Source organism: Aythya fuligula, chromosome 2 (assembly GCF_009819795.1).
Source record: "Aythya fuligula isolate bAytFul2 chromosome 2, bAytFul2.pri, whole genome shotgun sequence".
In the NCBI taxonomy this organism is placed as follows: Eukaryota; Metazoa; Chordata; class Aves; order Anseriformes; family Anatidae; genus Aythya; species Aythya fuligula.
The window spans coordinates 140,369,087-140,385,630 of NC_045560.1; the positions used below are offsets into that span (position 1 = coordinate 140,369,087).

General features: G+C 34.1%; 1 protein-coding gene across 4 annotated transcripts in view; it reads left to right on the forward strand.

Moving 5' to 3' along the window:
- The window catches only part of OXR1 (oxidation resistance 1), a 235,141-nt gene that overhangs the window by 188,626 nt on the left and 29,971 nt on the right, over positions 1–16,544 (forward strand). For all 4 annotated transcript variants that reach the window (XM_032182429.1, XM_032182428.1, XM_032182430.1 and 1 more), the window contains 4 exons: positions 3,318–3,502; positions 6,870–7,660; positions 11,022–11,190; positions 14,077–14,239. In XM_032182429.1, the coding sequence (XP_032038320.1) occupies positions 3,318–3,502; positions 6,870–7,660; positions 11,022–11,190; positions 14,077–14,239 (1,308 nt within the window). The remainder of the gene's footprint in view (positions 1–3,317; positions 3,503–6,869; positions 7,661–11,021; positions 11,191–14,076; positions 14,240–16,544) is intronic.

Here is a 16,544-nt window from a genome sequence, read left to right on the forward strand (position 1 = left end):
GACTAGCATAGTACAATTCTTGACCAGTGGTTGATTAAATGCATGTGTACTGTTCTATATTTTGTTCTGATACTGCCCATATTTTTCTCACAGTAGCATTTGATTTGCTCTCTATGCTGTGGAAACACAAACAATTGAGTAATGCATAATCCACAGGCTTCAAGGAAGCCTTTCTCCTCCAAACAAGTTTGAAGGCAGGAAAGACAAATTATTTCTTAGCCACAGATGTAGCTGAAGTGGTAGTAACACATGTTTGAAGGGAAAAAAAAGGTTATTGTTTATCTACCTAGGCTAGCAAACAGTAACTACTGTTAATAACAATGATGGAAGTATTAGTGATGTTTGTGTTATTAATAATCTAATTTCCAGCCCATAAATTTGGGGCAGCTGTTATTTTCTAGAAAAGCACACTCTGAAGTGTTTGTATAGTAACTGTGGATCATGTCAAGTAACTTGAGCCAGAAATGTTGACTTTATATATGGATAACAAAGAAATAGGTCTTCTCTTCTTGAGGAGGTATTAAGCCAGTGTTTTCAAGATACCAGTATGTATTTTTCTACTGCTTTTTGTCATTTCAGGTGCTTGAGCAGCTTCTTAGTCAAGTATGCAAAAAGCCCAGTAGCTTCAATGGTTTAATTCTCTATTTCTCCAAATACAATAAACTTTTAATCTGAAAGTGTATTTCCATTTATTTCTCTACTGAGTATTTACCTATTGGAGTCAAGGTTTTCTTCTAAGGTGAAGATTGATAGCAGCTGAAAAGCTTGCTTATGTGTTCAATTGAGGTTGCTGAGGTAGGCTTTAGAATCTTCCGTACTTAACAACTGCCTGGTGTGCAGGTTAGTTATTTTGTTGTTGTTTGTTTTTCTACCAGAAGTAGAAACAGTCTGACTGTTCTATAAAGCTTCCACTTAAAATAGAAGGTCATTTAAACTTGTTTTTGTTATTTAGTCAGTCTTGCACACTTCTTTGCCTGGACATTTGCATGCAGATGATTAGCTATCTACTGATCCTCAGTGTCTGATGTGTCTGAATTAACTGGATGTTGTGTTTAGACACATTCCCTTTTTGTCCTGGAAACAGACTTTTTTTTTTATAATCCTGAATATGATGACATTTTGTTAGGATATTTATTGACTTGCCAGACCAGTAGGAGCTGGGCGTTTGTGTTGGGGTGGTGGTGGTATTTTTCTGAACTACTACAGGAAAGCTGGAAGCAATATAATTGAAACTAGGATAAAATATGAAAATTCCTTCATACATATTATGTGACGCTAGTCTCCAGATCACTTAAAATGTGTTTGTGGACTTTCTTTGTCTTTAATATACTTATCCGATACAATCTCTTATTCTTCAATATAAGTTAAGTGCCTTTCCCCATATCTTCAATAAGTTTCTACAGTTAAGTTGAGCCCTCTTAATTTCATACCTACTGTTATCATAATGATGTACTCTGTCATTAAAAATGGTTATGGCCTTGGCTTCTGTAGGTCAGAACTGGAGAATATTATTAAAATTCAATTTTGTGTTCTTTAATGGCCATACGTAATTTAGGAATGATGCTGCTTTTTGCTTTGCATTTTTAATTTATAGAGGCCATATCTGTTTAAAGAGAAACAATTGTTCTTATGATTACAATTACAGATTTTTGCAGTCATGCTATATTTTTTTCTAGACTACAGTGAGGAGAACCAAATTCAAAAGGATGACTGTCAACAAAAGTTGGGAATTCCTTTTCGCACCCTGAAAGCTTACTTCCAGAATCCATGCATGCTTGGAGGAAATACTAGCAATTGTTTCAGTGTCTTAAACATCTTGAAATTATGTAAATATGTTCTGACTTCTGAAGTCCTTAGGATGTTCTTTGTACTCTGGCACATGTGAAACCTGACTAGGCACTGAACTACTCAGGACTTACATGTAGACACTTGAGCTGCTTTTGAGACTGTTTCCTTTTTTCATAATGGTGATATCGTTGGTCATTGCTGTAGGCTTTAATTCTTCTTTTGGCTCATTTTCTAGTAGTCTATAATTTCCTGTTCAATATAAGGCATCTTTGTATTTCTACTATGAAGATCATCAGTCATCAAAGTGCTAGGGACAGATTTCTGTCAATGGAAGGAAAGGTAGTTCTATTTTATGCTGTGCCGGTATGTGTTCCTAAAACTACAGAGCAACAATTCTTCTCCAATCTAATATGCAGTCTTGTTGGTCACTGTGAACAACTTAAAAGGAGTAGAATAAAAACCAAGTTCACTCTAAGTTTCAGCAGCGAATAAAGCAACTTTTTTTTTGTGATTTTGCACAAAAGTTTTCAGTGTGTTCTTTAATTTGTAAAGCTCTTAGGATTCACAATCTATAACTGAAGGATCACTGTGATCCTGCTTCAGGTTGTATTTCTTCTAGTTCGTAAATTAAGCTTAAACTTTATTAATCTGACATGAACTGAACGGAATGAATTCCCATAGTGAGCAGCTGTAGTGTTAGCAGTTGCACCGCTTTCTAAGTTGGGTGGGGAGTTCAGAGAATCCTACCACTTATGAATATTAACTTCTTAAGCTTTTCAACATTAAAAGTTCAAAATCTACTTGTATTAATGTCCTGTGGTGGTATCATTTGTGATAAAACTCATCTAAAGGTGCATCTTAGTGCAGCTGTATCTTTTTTAAAAGAAAGTCTTTCTAGAATGAAACTAGACCAAAAATATTAAACACTTGTCCAGTCAATCAACAGGTCAATTAAGTTGGAATGAGTTGTATCGAATACTGCTGTCACTTCTGTGTGAGAAAATGGAGACAAATTTCTGCTTATGAGACTTTTTTTCTTGAAAAGAGGAAAAATAAGAAGAGTTAAGAGTTAGGTTTTATGAAAAAAATGCTTGAAGCTTCCTACCAAAATAGCAAAAAGCCCTATGGTTGTCTAGAAAAGATAAATCTTTATCTCAGAGGAGCCTCCTAGCATATTCTGTAGGTTGGAAGAAACATGTTTTTTCTCCTTAAACTAATCATTAGATAATTGTTAAGAATGAATAGGGACAAAACTATTTTTTTTTTTTTTTTTTTTTGTTGTTGTTGTTGTTGTTGTTTTTTTTTTTTTTAGGAAGTAAGGGGTCATTAATTTTCTTCCCCACAACAAGTGTTAGGTTTCCAGGTAACTGTAAGAAAACAAACTGTATAAAGTTGCTTAAAGATTTAAAAAAAAAAAAAAAAAAAAAAAGCTCAAAAAAAATTTAGAAAACACTTTTCCCTACGAAAAAGTGAATAAGCTGAAATATAAAGGAGAAAATTTACCACTTTTTTTTTTCCTCTCATTTTAGGGTACAGTCAATGGTGTGCTGCTAGTGACGCCAAATAATATAATGTTTGATCCTCATAAAATGGATCCTCTGGTCCAAGAGAACGGCTGTGAAGAGTATGGCATCATGTGTCCCATGGAAGAAGTGATGTCAGCTGCTTTGTATAAGGAAATTGTGGACAGCAAAATTAAGGATTCATTAAGCATGTAAGATAGAATAGTATTTATGAAGCTTTGAGTAAATATATGGCTGACCATGCAAAACTAGCACAAACACATTCTTTTTTTCTGTTTTACTTTATGAGAATGTCCAAGATTGGCTTGGAGAAAACATGGAGAAAGCTTGCTTTGTTTTAAGCTCTCACATTCATTAATACTTTGAGAATATCTCCTCTTCTATATATGTGTATTTTCCTTTTATAGTCTCTTTAAAAAAAAAATAAAAATAAAAATGGGGGAGAGGGTACCATAGCACTTCCTCTTCCCCTTTTCCACCATGTAACAGATAAACCTGAATCTTTGAAAATGTGGAAACTGCACAAAATAGAAAAGCTCAGCTTAAACAACTTTAGGTACAAAACTTTGTGTACCACTTTCTACTTGCTTCTCAAACTGGCTTCCTATACCTTCTTTTTGTTCTGCTAAAAAAAAAAAAAAAAATTAAGACTAATTTTCAGAGGTTTGTGTATATTTTTATGGCATTAGGAATTTACTTTTTTCCTTTTTGACTGGGAGAAAAACTGTGTTCCTAACCCTAATCTAGAATTGTTTAAAGTGAATAGAATGGTTGGCAACTCTTAATAGCCGGTGCTTTTTGTGGTAGGCATTTAAAACTGACTTTAAACAGCAGCGTGAAAAAAAATATCTTTGTTCCATTCTGTCTTTTTCCTAATTTTATATGATCCTCAGGAATAGTATGCATTCTAATATTAAATCAAAAGAGACTTTTAAAAATAGCATGATTTTTATTTTACTATCTGTCACTGTCCATACAGCATAAACATTTGCAGACTACCTTTAATCATCTAACTGCAGGGAAGTATACAACTGTAACCAAGGTATTTTCCTAGGCAGAGCTCATATATACATGTATATATTTGAGTAAAGCTGTTTTCCTGATGTATAACTTTTTCTAAATATGCAACCATCTTCTGTAAGGAGGTGCTAGTTGTCCTATACTGAGGCCTAAGTTACGAACCCATTCAGTAGCTATGAAAAATGCTCTTTTAAACTTCTTACAGGTAGCGTGCCATTATATTTCTCGATAATCATAAATACTTTGACACCTAGAAGAAGTAACTCTTACATCTCTTTTTTTATGTGCAGATTCAACAGAGACCTAGTAATAGAATGGCATATTGACATGGCCTTGTTTGCTCTCTGAAGTCACGTGTTTCCTGAAAGTAACTAATGTATGTCTTGCTACATTAGTACTTTTGGGGTTTTTGATGTACAGTGATGCCGTTGGTTTGACTTCTGGGAGTTTAAAAACTCCATCTGGAAAACAGTCATCTAATTTTCATAATTTCATTACCTGCACTAGGAACTACAAGGATTTTTTTTTAATCTACCTTTTTCAATCATAATATTGCAGTTGCAAAAAAAGTCTTTCCCAGCATGTTTAGCATTTCAATGATTCAACTTTGACTTACAAATTTATCTTCAATATTCTATAGATTTTTGTGCTTTTATAGCACATGCATTTGTTTTTATTTTTGCCTCTAATATATACGCATGTGGAATGAAAACATACCTGATAAGAAAAGGTTACACAGCATTTGAAGTCTTGGATGTCTGGCTTTCTTGTCCAACTTCTATAAACTATGCATGGTAACTTTTAACATTTTCTTTGGTCCCAGCACTTTTATGCTTCAAAATCTGAGGCATGTTTGTGAACTTTTGGTAAAACACAATGCAAATTCCTGAAGTTTGTAACCAAAACTCTTAACAGCTACAGCTAAATCAGACAAGACCTTCTGTGTGTCTTAAAGTATTTGAGACTTCTTGTGTTTCTATATTTTTTTCTAAATATTTCACTGCTATGGTTAACTCTTTTACCAACTGTAAAACCAAAAACAAATTTGGAAAAGCAACACGAATACTGAAAGTAATCTTATTGGCGTAATGGAAACATATCATAAAACTGATGCGTTCTTTAGTTATTAAATGTCATGCTGTAAGGTTTTTATATATAAACAACAATCCATACTGAAATTGCACATTTTCAGATATATTTTTCCACTTTTTCTCATATTTCTGGTACCTTAGATTGTTATCAATGTAATCTTGAAAAATTGGAAATAGCCCAATCTAACAAGCGATAAATCCTAAACTCTATTCCTCAAGCTTTGTAAGCAAAATTACTATGTTAGCACAATCTTAGCATCAACCTCATATTGACATTTGAGTAAGAGGATGTATGTTTTTGCAAACATCCTGGATTTTAATGATGTCTAAGTGACGTTAGTAACTGAATAAAAAGTTTTGTAGAAATGCAGACTGGAATTATCCCTTTTCAGTGTGGGAGATTAAGGTACAAACTTCTTAAAGGTACTTGATACTAGGTAATAGAAGTTCTCTTGTGGTAACTGGTCTTCATTTCACAACTCTAGTCAAGAGTAAGCTTAAGCATGAGAAACTCCTAATTAAGGTTGTACAACACTAAATTTCTTTGAAAATACTGATACAAGCCTGAGTCATATTGGTATAGTTGAACATATTCACAGTCACCTCAAATTAAACAAGTTTTAGAAAATGTTTATCTTATTTCTAAAGGCAGGTTTTAAATAATGTAATGTAATGTCACGGAGAAAGCAAGTTCATTTTTTATGCCTGCTTTTATTTTTTCATATGTTATTTATCAACATTTGATGTCTGTTCTTTCAAATGTTCTGTTGTACCAAGTAGTTTAGGATTTATTTATCTTAACAGTGGTAAAATGTCATACCTGACTGGTGAGCACACTGTTGGATATTTTCCAGAATAGTAAGATCTTGATACAAATCTACCTTGATGGTTCCTATTGTTCTGTATTGACTTGCTTAGCCACGATTAGACCAGGTGATTTAATGCTGATATATTACCAGTGAGCTAGATTTCAACTTTATAATAAATGGGACAGATCTATGAAATTATACTGGCCTCTTTGGTAGACAAAACTTAAAAGATTGTGGAGGACTTCAGCCATTGGATTTTAGGGTTGCTTGTAGCTCTTTGTTTTTTTTTCTTTCTTGTGTTTTTTACTTCATTTTCTACTTTAAGCATCTGAAGCAGTTTTGATGGTTTCATAAGAATTTCTGCTTGCAAAAATAAGGTGAGACTGGGAGGTCACATCTATGTCATATAGCCAAAAGGTATGCTGTAAGCTTACTGCTACAGAGATGCATTATGTAAACATATTGGTGCTTGCTTCTACTTGCTGATACTCTACAGGATTAAGAGGGATGGGGTGGGCATGGGAGGAGTTTATTTTTAAGACTAAAAGAAGTAATTTTTTTAGCATTAAACTTACTAAAGAAAAAGGCTCTGCAATAAAGGGCACCTGTTATTGTAATTACTCTTATTTGCTCAACAGAGACATAGAACAGCTGTCTGTAAGGGAACTTGGCCACTCCAAGAAAGCTGCAAAGAGCAATACAGATGAAATGGATTCAAGGATCCGGGATACAGGCAATGACAGCGCTAGCACTGCCCCAAGGAGTACGGAGGAGTCTCTTTCAGAAGACGTGTTCACAGAATCAGAACTCTCTCCAATACGTGAGGAACTTGTTTCCTCGGATGAGCTTCGACAAGGCAAATCTTCTGGAGCATCATCAGAATCTGTCCAAACAATAAACCAAACGAGTGCAGAATGTTTAACAATAATTTCGGACTCGAAAGAAGCTGACAGTGACTTAAAACTCAGTGCTGAAATGGTTGTAAATGTTAAACAGTTTAGTACCCACAGTTTAGGTTCAGAAAGCGCAGAGATGGCTGTAAAGGGGGTACAGGAATCTAGTGAAAATACTGGGAATGTGCTCCAGCAGTCGAGGCAAGACCCACATGGTAGCAAAGAACAGAACAAAGAGACAAAAATGGACCAAGGTCAAGATTCTACGCAAGCAAAACAGCCAGAAATACAGAGTAAGACAGAAGAAAGTCCACATTGTGAAGATACCACAGACTCTCCAAAGAAAGCGACTACTAGCAAAGGAAAAGTAGTGAAAGAGCGAACTCAAGACTCCGAGACAGAAGTTGAGGAACTTCGCAAACTCTGGAAGACCCATACTATGCAACAAACCAAACAACAAAGAGAAAACATGCATCAGGATTCACAAAAAGAAATCAGTCAAAAAACTGTGGCTGCAGGAGAAGGGCAACCAGAAGGTGAGTCAGTATTTATGGATGGTGTTAGCCTTCAGACTTGCAATGCATTTCTCTTCAGCTCTTGAGAATTTTCTGTTTTCTGCTCTGCAGAACACATCGTCATGTATTGTTTATTTCTCACTGCCTTGAAGATCTACTTAAGCTATACTTATTTAAACCAGTGGGAAAATTTTGCTCAGGAAATTGAAAACGTAAATACCTTTGTGACTGATACTTTTCTTTGTTGAAATTGTTTAAGATCATATTAAAATATGCAGTATATTTGTAGGGGACACTTCAATGAACCTGTATGATTAGATTCTTGATACATTGATCTCTGTAGAGCTCAAAATCAAAAGTGTTCCTTAGCAGTCAGCTAACTGTTGCTTAAATTTTGCTCCTGTGTATGAATAAATTTCAGGGAATGAATTTAATTTCATTTATGGTACATACATGTATACCTTGTGGTTAAGGTTCATGATGTGAGCAGCAAACATTGGAGGCTTAATATAAGACTGAGACTTAAAATGGTTTTCAGACCATTCACTTACAACTTGTAATACTTTCATGCTGACCAGATCAAGCTTGAACATATGAAAAGTACTTCTCAGGGCAAATAAGAGCTAGATGGTAAAACTAATGCTATTAATGTGGGGAATATGTAGATTTACAAAGGAGTATCCTTACTCCTCTGTAAGATCAGGCTATAGGATTATTAGTTAGAAGCTATTTTGAAAGTCTGAAGTTATTCAATTCATATATTTAAAAAAAAATAAATGTCATATTTAAATAGCTTAGATGTTTCTGAATATACTTCATTATGCTTTACAAAAACTTTTTAGGTCACTTTCTGATACCCCACTATCTTACTAATGGAGATAAACTAGTCATTTCAATTGTGCAGTATTTGGAGGTGGCTATAAAGAAAGCCTAACTTTAATGCCTGCCACATACTGATAGAGTATGTATGAAATGCATTTGATGGTTGTATTGTTTTCTTTTAGTAACTAGAAGCTGAGGTTATATTGAATAAAAATAAATTCTTTAGCAGAAATTGTTACATTTGAGGTTCTGAAATTATTCAGATTTTTTGTTTCTTCTCCTGTTAAGCAAGTAGCTTAATTTCAAAATCTGGAACAGGCTAATAGTTGCATCACTCTGAGAAGTTTGGTTTTTACATCTTAATACTTAAGACAATCCTCTGGCAAAGATGTCAGTTGACATAAGTTGCTCTTTATGGCTTTAAAAAAATAATAATGCAAGCACAAGTATTCTCTGCCACTGTAGCTGTTCTCCTAACAATTGAATGTTACCTGTAATTTAGCTATATTGAATACTTATTTTTTTCTGGTTTTACTAAAGATTCTTATTTAGTAATACTAAGTTTTTTCCATGCAAGATGAACTGTACAGTCACAGAGTATACATATATATAATCAGTGTCTCACTCAGAGGGATACAAGCTAGAAGCTTGCTTTTTGGAGACTTGTGCTAATGGCTTCACTCAAAATAGTACATTTTTTACTAGCATTTGAGTTGTATTAACAATTTCTGCTGATTTTATTTGTGTTCATGAATATTTCAGTCTAGACAGATGTAATGAAACATATACTGGCTTCATCTATAGGCAAACTTAAATAGAGCCAAGGTAGAAGTATAGATCTATTCCTTGACTTCTGAAGATCACCAAAGACTACATTTAAGACAGGTCTACTAGCGATAGATCACATCTCATGGGAAGAGTGTGATGCTATAAAAACTTCTGTGTTCTGTCTATTGTACTCCTTAAAAGTGTCTGTTTACCACTTAGCTGGATATTGGTAAAAAGGAAACAAAGCATAAGAGCCAATAACCACTACTAGAATCTTATTTTTCTGTATTTAGTGTTTTTTTTTTTTTTTTTTTTTTTTTTGTATTAAATACAGAAATTAGGAGAATACACACACACACACACACAAAGAGAATTGCAAAATTGCAAATAGCCCCTTTGACATTTTGGGGTAGGGACAGATTATTAATTTTGGTTCTCTCATCTAGATGAATATAAATCTTACTGATTTTTCTAATTTAAGGGACTATACAAATCCCATTTCTTAGGGCTCTAGATCAGATGTAGCAGTGTAAAACTTCTAAAGGACCAAAATACAAATGTCAGATTGTTTTGAGTTTCTTCTCTTAAGCTGCCAGAAAATTCACATGCCAGTCCTGTGGAACTGGGGAAAACCCCGCTATGAAGTGGGGTTTTGTTTGTCGTCTTTTTAAAATCTGACAATTTATCTTACAGTTTATAGGCTTATAAAATATTTCTGGATCACGCGTGCTATAACTATTCTACCATACCATATACTGTAGGTATAATCCTAAAATATAAGTGTAATGTCAGTACCCATTTAGATACTTACTGGAAAAAAGCATACAAACAGAAAACATTATTTTATGAAACAATACAATTCTAAACTTTGTGTTGAAAACTAGATTCAAAGCATACAGTAGAGATATTTATAGATGAAGAAGGTGATATTTGCTCATGTGCTCATTGTATTGGTAGTCTGCATGGTCACACTGATGGTAAGCTTCAGCTGTAACCAACAGATGAGTCTCCTAGAAAGCTGAAACATGTCTGTACGTACCTTTAACAACAGAGACAGGCTAAATCCTTTGTGATGATCAGAACTCTGAAAACTTGCACTTTCCTTCCTGCTTTAAAAAGTCTCTTGTGGCTGTAGCTCATGTTCTAGGATTTGAACAATTATTCTGGCAAAGAAATAATTCTGAGAAGGCTTCTTCCGTAACCCTGTGCTGACTTGACAATCCAGACCTTGAGGGTAATCATTTAATTTTGCTTGTTCAATTAAATACAGTACTGGCAGGAAAAGCCCCATACTGCAACATCTGGTATACTTTATCATGAAGTGGTGTTCATACCTTTGAAGTGTTTGAAATATCTAACAAATTAAAACTTATCTTAGTTGTCTATTAGCAGTACTGGTAATTTTCTTCTTTAAAGGAAAAGTAATTACTGAGCAGCTTTTACATCTGTAAAGTACTTATTTAAGTGTCTTTTGCATGTGTGTGGAGGCTTTTTAAGTGTGGTGTCTGAATCAGTGTTGAGGGATATGCATTGAGAACATCTTCTGAAAGCCTTTCAGGCATGGCTGAAGGATTGAAGGTCAACTGGGGTTGGAAGTAAAAATGTAGAGCGCAACATATTTGAATATTAAGTTAATTCTGCTAATGGTATAATTTAGCACAACTTTTTTTGTGTTTAACTGACCTTATGTCGGGTAAACATCTTATCTAGTTATTTCCTATTACAAAAGTGGTCAATCATTCTATTAAATCCTATTGTATGTTGTGGATAGCTTATTTTTCTTTACTAATAGGTTCTTCCCATGTGAAAGAGAAACGAAGACATCGATCTCACAAGTTTTTGCTTCTCAAGGTTGGAAAACCTATGAGAAAAACATTCGTTTCACAAGCAAGTGCATCAATGCAACAGTATGCTCAGAGAGATAAAAAACATGAGTACTGGTTTGCTGTTCCACAAGAAAGGTAAGAAAGGTAGACTAGAAAAAAAAATATGAAAGTTTCCTCTGTGTATTTTGGGTTTTTCCCTACCCCATTCTTTTGGTGTCTGTCTATAAAGAAATAGAGCCCAGGATATTGATGATTGGCTTTACTTAATGCCTGAATACCTCATTACCATATTGAAGTTTTCCTTCGTTATTTGCAGGTTCAGTCAATAGTCTCTCATTATTTGGGCTTTTGTAGCAAGTAAAAATCAAACATTCATGTAAATGGGGTCTGATGAAAGAAGTGAGTTCTGCAGGGAAGGATATATTTATTTTTTTTTAATTGCCGTTATCTGTGCTTCCCATTGCTTGGAAAAAATATTTCTCTCTAGAGCTCTGAGTTGAATAGAATTAGCTGGGGTACTTCTGTTTTATCGTTATGGAACAAAAATATTTTCTAGGAAGCAACTTAAACACATCTACTGGAAAAAATGTCTAAATTAGCTGCAGTGACATGAGATGTCCATGCTTACTAGTAAAGTCTTGCATTTCTTAAATGATCTTTGCTACTAGTAAACTGTGACTTATTTTCAACTTGAAAATGTGATTTTTTTCCTAAGGTATTGGAGTTTATTATGACAGAAGAGATAAATAAATAAATAAAAAGCAACCCAAACAAAAAGCAATTATCAGATGTCATCTTGTATAAATACCTACACACAATGATGAAGTCACTTTTCCATCTTTTCTTTTGAGCTGAATGGCATAGAATGTCCAGTTGGGGCACTGCAGTTGAGGACAGATATCGATCAATTGGAGAGAGTCCAGAGGAAAGCAGCAAGACTAATTAATGCCTAGAAAGTGTAACATATAAGGAAAATTAGAAGTAAGTGGGGTTCTTTAATCTAAAGGAGAAAAGATTGATTACAAACACAAAAATCATTTCATACTTAAAAGTTGTCTGCAATGAGAAAGGCAGTAGTCTTTCTTCATGTCCATTGTGAATGGAGACATGTAACACACTGAAATGACGTCAAAATACTTGAGTTTTTCAGCAGAGAGAACTGAGTCTAGCACATTACTAATCTGGTTTTAAAATCACCCTCACTACCCTCAAGTGGTATAGATTTTTTCCATTTCTTGACAGCTGGTAAAAATATGTCTTTGGTTTATTTTCTAATGTAACAGTGCAAGTACTTACTTTCAGGAGAAAGCAGAATGTGTCACCTATTTCAGAAGTAGTTCTTAGCTGACAGTCTCTGACCTCCTTGGTAATGACTCCACCCATACGTGGTTTCTCTCTCTAACTGTATGGCAGATCAGTGATTTGTTTTTTATCCATACAGTGTGTACAATGTACACTAAAATGTACACATGTAAATGTACACATCTGCATGTGGGCAGATTTTTTCAGTGCTTAACTTGTTTAGTGCTACTCTGCATAGGTCAAACTATTTAGTGTCAAGATAGGTGAAAGAAAACTAGTGATAAGAAATAATGCAGGATTGTGAGAACTACTTTTCTATTTCATTGTTCGTAATCTCAAGTAAGCCTATCAGGGAAGGAATGTTCTGGATTTTCTTAAACGTTATTTTTTTTAATTATTATTTTTTAACTGCTGTTACTATGAATTTAAAGCTGTTTTAATAGCAGAAGGCCTTGCTTTCATTTTTTATTTTTCCTACTTCTTGTAGGACATTTGAAATGGATACATCAGTGCATGAGGAACCTGAAGCTTCCCTTTCTGACTTTGTCATAGAATTTAAGCCTTATGCATCTGAAATGTTTTCTCTTTTACTGTCAGAGAACAATTTATCTTTTTCCTTTTATCAGTGTTATCTGGAAACCTTTAATTTTAACAAGAGAGCTGTCTTTGAATAACTGACCATGTTCAGAGGCTTTTAATACGTACCCATGTTACACATCCTTTTAGACGGCTGCACAGGCAAATTATAGCTGCATTTTTTGAGGCTTTGCTGCCATGTATTTTTTGCTATTCCAGTTTTATAGGTCTTTAGTAAGAAAGGAGGGGGAAAATGTCCAAAGACTTTTCTTCACACTAATCCAGTGTGCAGACCAACTGTAACAAATACCTCTGAAGAGAGACATGGGAATACCCAAACTCTAGAATTTGTGTCACTGGTCACTTAGCTCTAAAGCTGTCTCTTCCACGATGAGATAAGTGCAATGAATCCAGTAGTTCTTTTTTCTAAATGCTCTGTGTCCATTTGGGAAATAATTAAGCAACATAGACTGGCACCTGTCTAAAGAACTTTCTTCTGGGAATTTGTGCATTTTGTTTTTCCAAACTGGAAAACCATACCATTTGTGGTAGGTAACTTAAAGGGAGGTAACTTAAAAATTGGGTATTTACTGCAGTGCTACAGACCAGGTAGCCTCTAGCTTCATCTAGTTATGTATATGCACATTTTCAGCCTTACTTTCTCACATAAGTAGAGATTCTCAGTCTATGTGACTTTGGTTACATTTCTAGAAGTCTTAAGCTCTTTGAGGGTAGAGAAAACAGACATACAGACTTCTTTTAAAATCCTGTTTGTGTTTATATTTCATGTACTTTTAAAATAATATGAAAAATATCTTAAAACTTTATTTTGGAAGTTATTTCAACTGGAATACTGTTTCCAATTGGATGGTAATGGTTGGAAGGTCTGTGCTCTTATATGAGAACAGCTAGTCACTTGCCAGTTTTTCATTTTCCTCCAGTGTGAGCTTCTTATAATTAATATAAAAACCAAAGCCCCCGCACTATTATAATGGCTAGCTTTTTTCAAACGTATTTCTAGTATTTAATAAAATGTGAAATTGTAAGTATTTTTATTTTAACCCCAGGTATTTCATATTATTTGATACAGCCCAAATGTTTACCATGTTTTTTCTTCTCTGTATCATTACTTGACTTCTCTAGGACAGATCACTTGTATGTCTTCTTTATCCAGTGGAGTCCAGAGCTATATGCAGAGGATACTGGGGAGTCTCTTCGAGAGCCTGGATTTATAGTGGTAAAAAAGAAGGAAGAGCCTGAAACAAGTGAAGAATCTACTACTGAAGATGCTGCTAAAGAGTGGGAGGTAAGGAAGAATGGTGTCACTCTTAATATTTTCATAGGAATATTATTAAGATTAGTTTTAAATATTTTCTCAATAAACGAACAAAGTTTAGTCTGCTTACTGTAATCATGGTTGCTTAATTTATGCCATCCTGATGCTTTGCTCTAACATCAGTTCAGGCAACATTTCACAATTAGAAGTCCGTTTTGTTTGGAGCAAATTGTAAGTTAAAACTTGACTTGAATATGAGTAAAGCAGAGAAGCTTAACTTTGAAGCAGACTATTTGCAGTCAAGAAACTTTTTGATTTTCTATCATGCCTGTGTATATAATGTTGAATATTCATTGGTAAGACTCATAACAAGGATAAGAAAAAAAAAAAGGAAAATTAATCTATTAATGAAATGTTTTTTCTAATAATCCGATAAATAACTTTCAATTATAATATTTTCATACATAACTTTGCTGTTGCATGGATTTTAGTAATATGCTGCAACTGAAACTATCTTTTTATTTTTTATGATGAACACCTTACTCTCATGTGAATCTGTGTCCACTGTGTTTCTATGGACACATCTTTACATGTCTGTGGTTTTGTTTTTTAGTGTGCATACAACTAAAACCTTGTAGTCTTGTGCATTCAAGTGTCAGTCAAATTTGATTCTTGTCATATATTGTAAAAGTATCCCATCAGCACTGTTTAACTTGAATCTCAGGACAGCAATTGCAGTATATATCTTGATTTTTATTTTTTTCTTTGGTGGAACATGCCAAAATTGAGGAAGTCTATATTTGTGTTCTCTGAAACATTTTTGTATAGTATGAAAGATGAAAAATAAAATAAAAAAAAATGCAGTAGCGTTAGTTTTCTTCTACTAAAATTTAAACTTTTGGGACTAAGAATTCTGTTTTCAAGCTGTCACTTACTTAGCTGATGTATTAGGCTAGTGCTAAAGAACACTACCTCTGCAGCTAAATAATTGTGTGGAGGAGTTTGCTGATAAATTAATATCATGCATGCCTTCTAAATCTTAAGTTTTTCAGTGTGTATATTGCTCAAGTATTGACACCACTAACTTATTTTGGTATTGGCTCTTGCTCAAAGGCTTTTGATATCTTAAAACCTTGCCTTCTGGAGCACAGAAAACAGACTATCAAGTGATCAATTTTATGGTTCAAGGCACAACATACGTCTTTTAGTGAACTATTCATTTACTCTGTTTTACCCATTTGTACAGAACCATTTTCACAGGAAGTAGCACAATGATTTCTTCAGGATGAAACTTTTTAGGAGTTCTTTCTGAAGATAGCAGAGGCAGTCCTTTTCTTAAATGTGTTAGTTATTTGCTTAAAACAAAACAAAACAAAAAAAATAATTATTTGAGCCTTTATTTACATTTAGCTGGAAACAGTTGTAGAAGACATTTCAAAAGTAGTTATTTCCATCTGTGTTGCATGAAATTATTTTAAGTTTGTTTTTCATAATCTAATCCAGAATTTTTTAATGAAGTTATACATCATACTAACTTTTATATTAAGCAAAGTTGTGCACATACAAGAAATGTGCTGGTGTCATCTTCTAGGCATTTTAATTTGCGTAGTAAGACTTCTCTTACTCGACTTACAGCACAAATCTGAAAGCTGTTTAGAAATTAACTTTCCTAATCGGAAATGCTTGACAGTATCAGAGTTACAGTGTTTTTTAACACACGTGCTAGAAAATCTCAGCAGACACAGAATTGTAGCTGTTGTCATGCCCATTATTCCCATTGAATTTCATTGTTTTCAGTCAATGCACTTCCTTTAACCCAGGAAGCTTTTACTGTCAGCTCTTCATCTAGATTTCATGCAAGATAGCAGGTAAACAGCATCACTGAAACTTTTTGATTTTACTGCAAGTTTTGGAGGACAATAGGATGAAAAATAGACTGCCTTGTTCAGAACATACTGGTGAGAAAACTCAGGGTGGAACAGAAATGAAAAACAAAATCTTGATTTATACATGTATGGCAAGGAACTCTTGATTTACTAGAAGAGAAAGCTGGTGGAATAGCTTGCTTTTCCAAAAAGTGTACATTCTTTCTGCTTTTGCTGTCCAATATGATAAGACTAGAGAAGCAGGGAAGAGGAGTAGTTGTTAACCCAGGTGTTGTGCTCTGAGATGGTCATCAGCTTTTGCTTCTATGCCTGGTAGTCCTATATTCACACATTCAGCTGCGGCTTTTTATCAAGAGACTTTAAGTACTGTGATTTCTTTGGAAAAAGAATTTCGGGAAGAAAAGGATAAAGTGAAAGCGAAGACCAATACCATAAAAAAAAGTGCATAA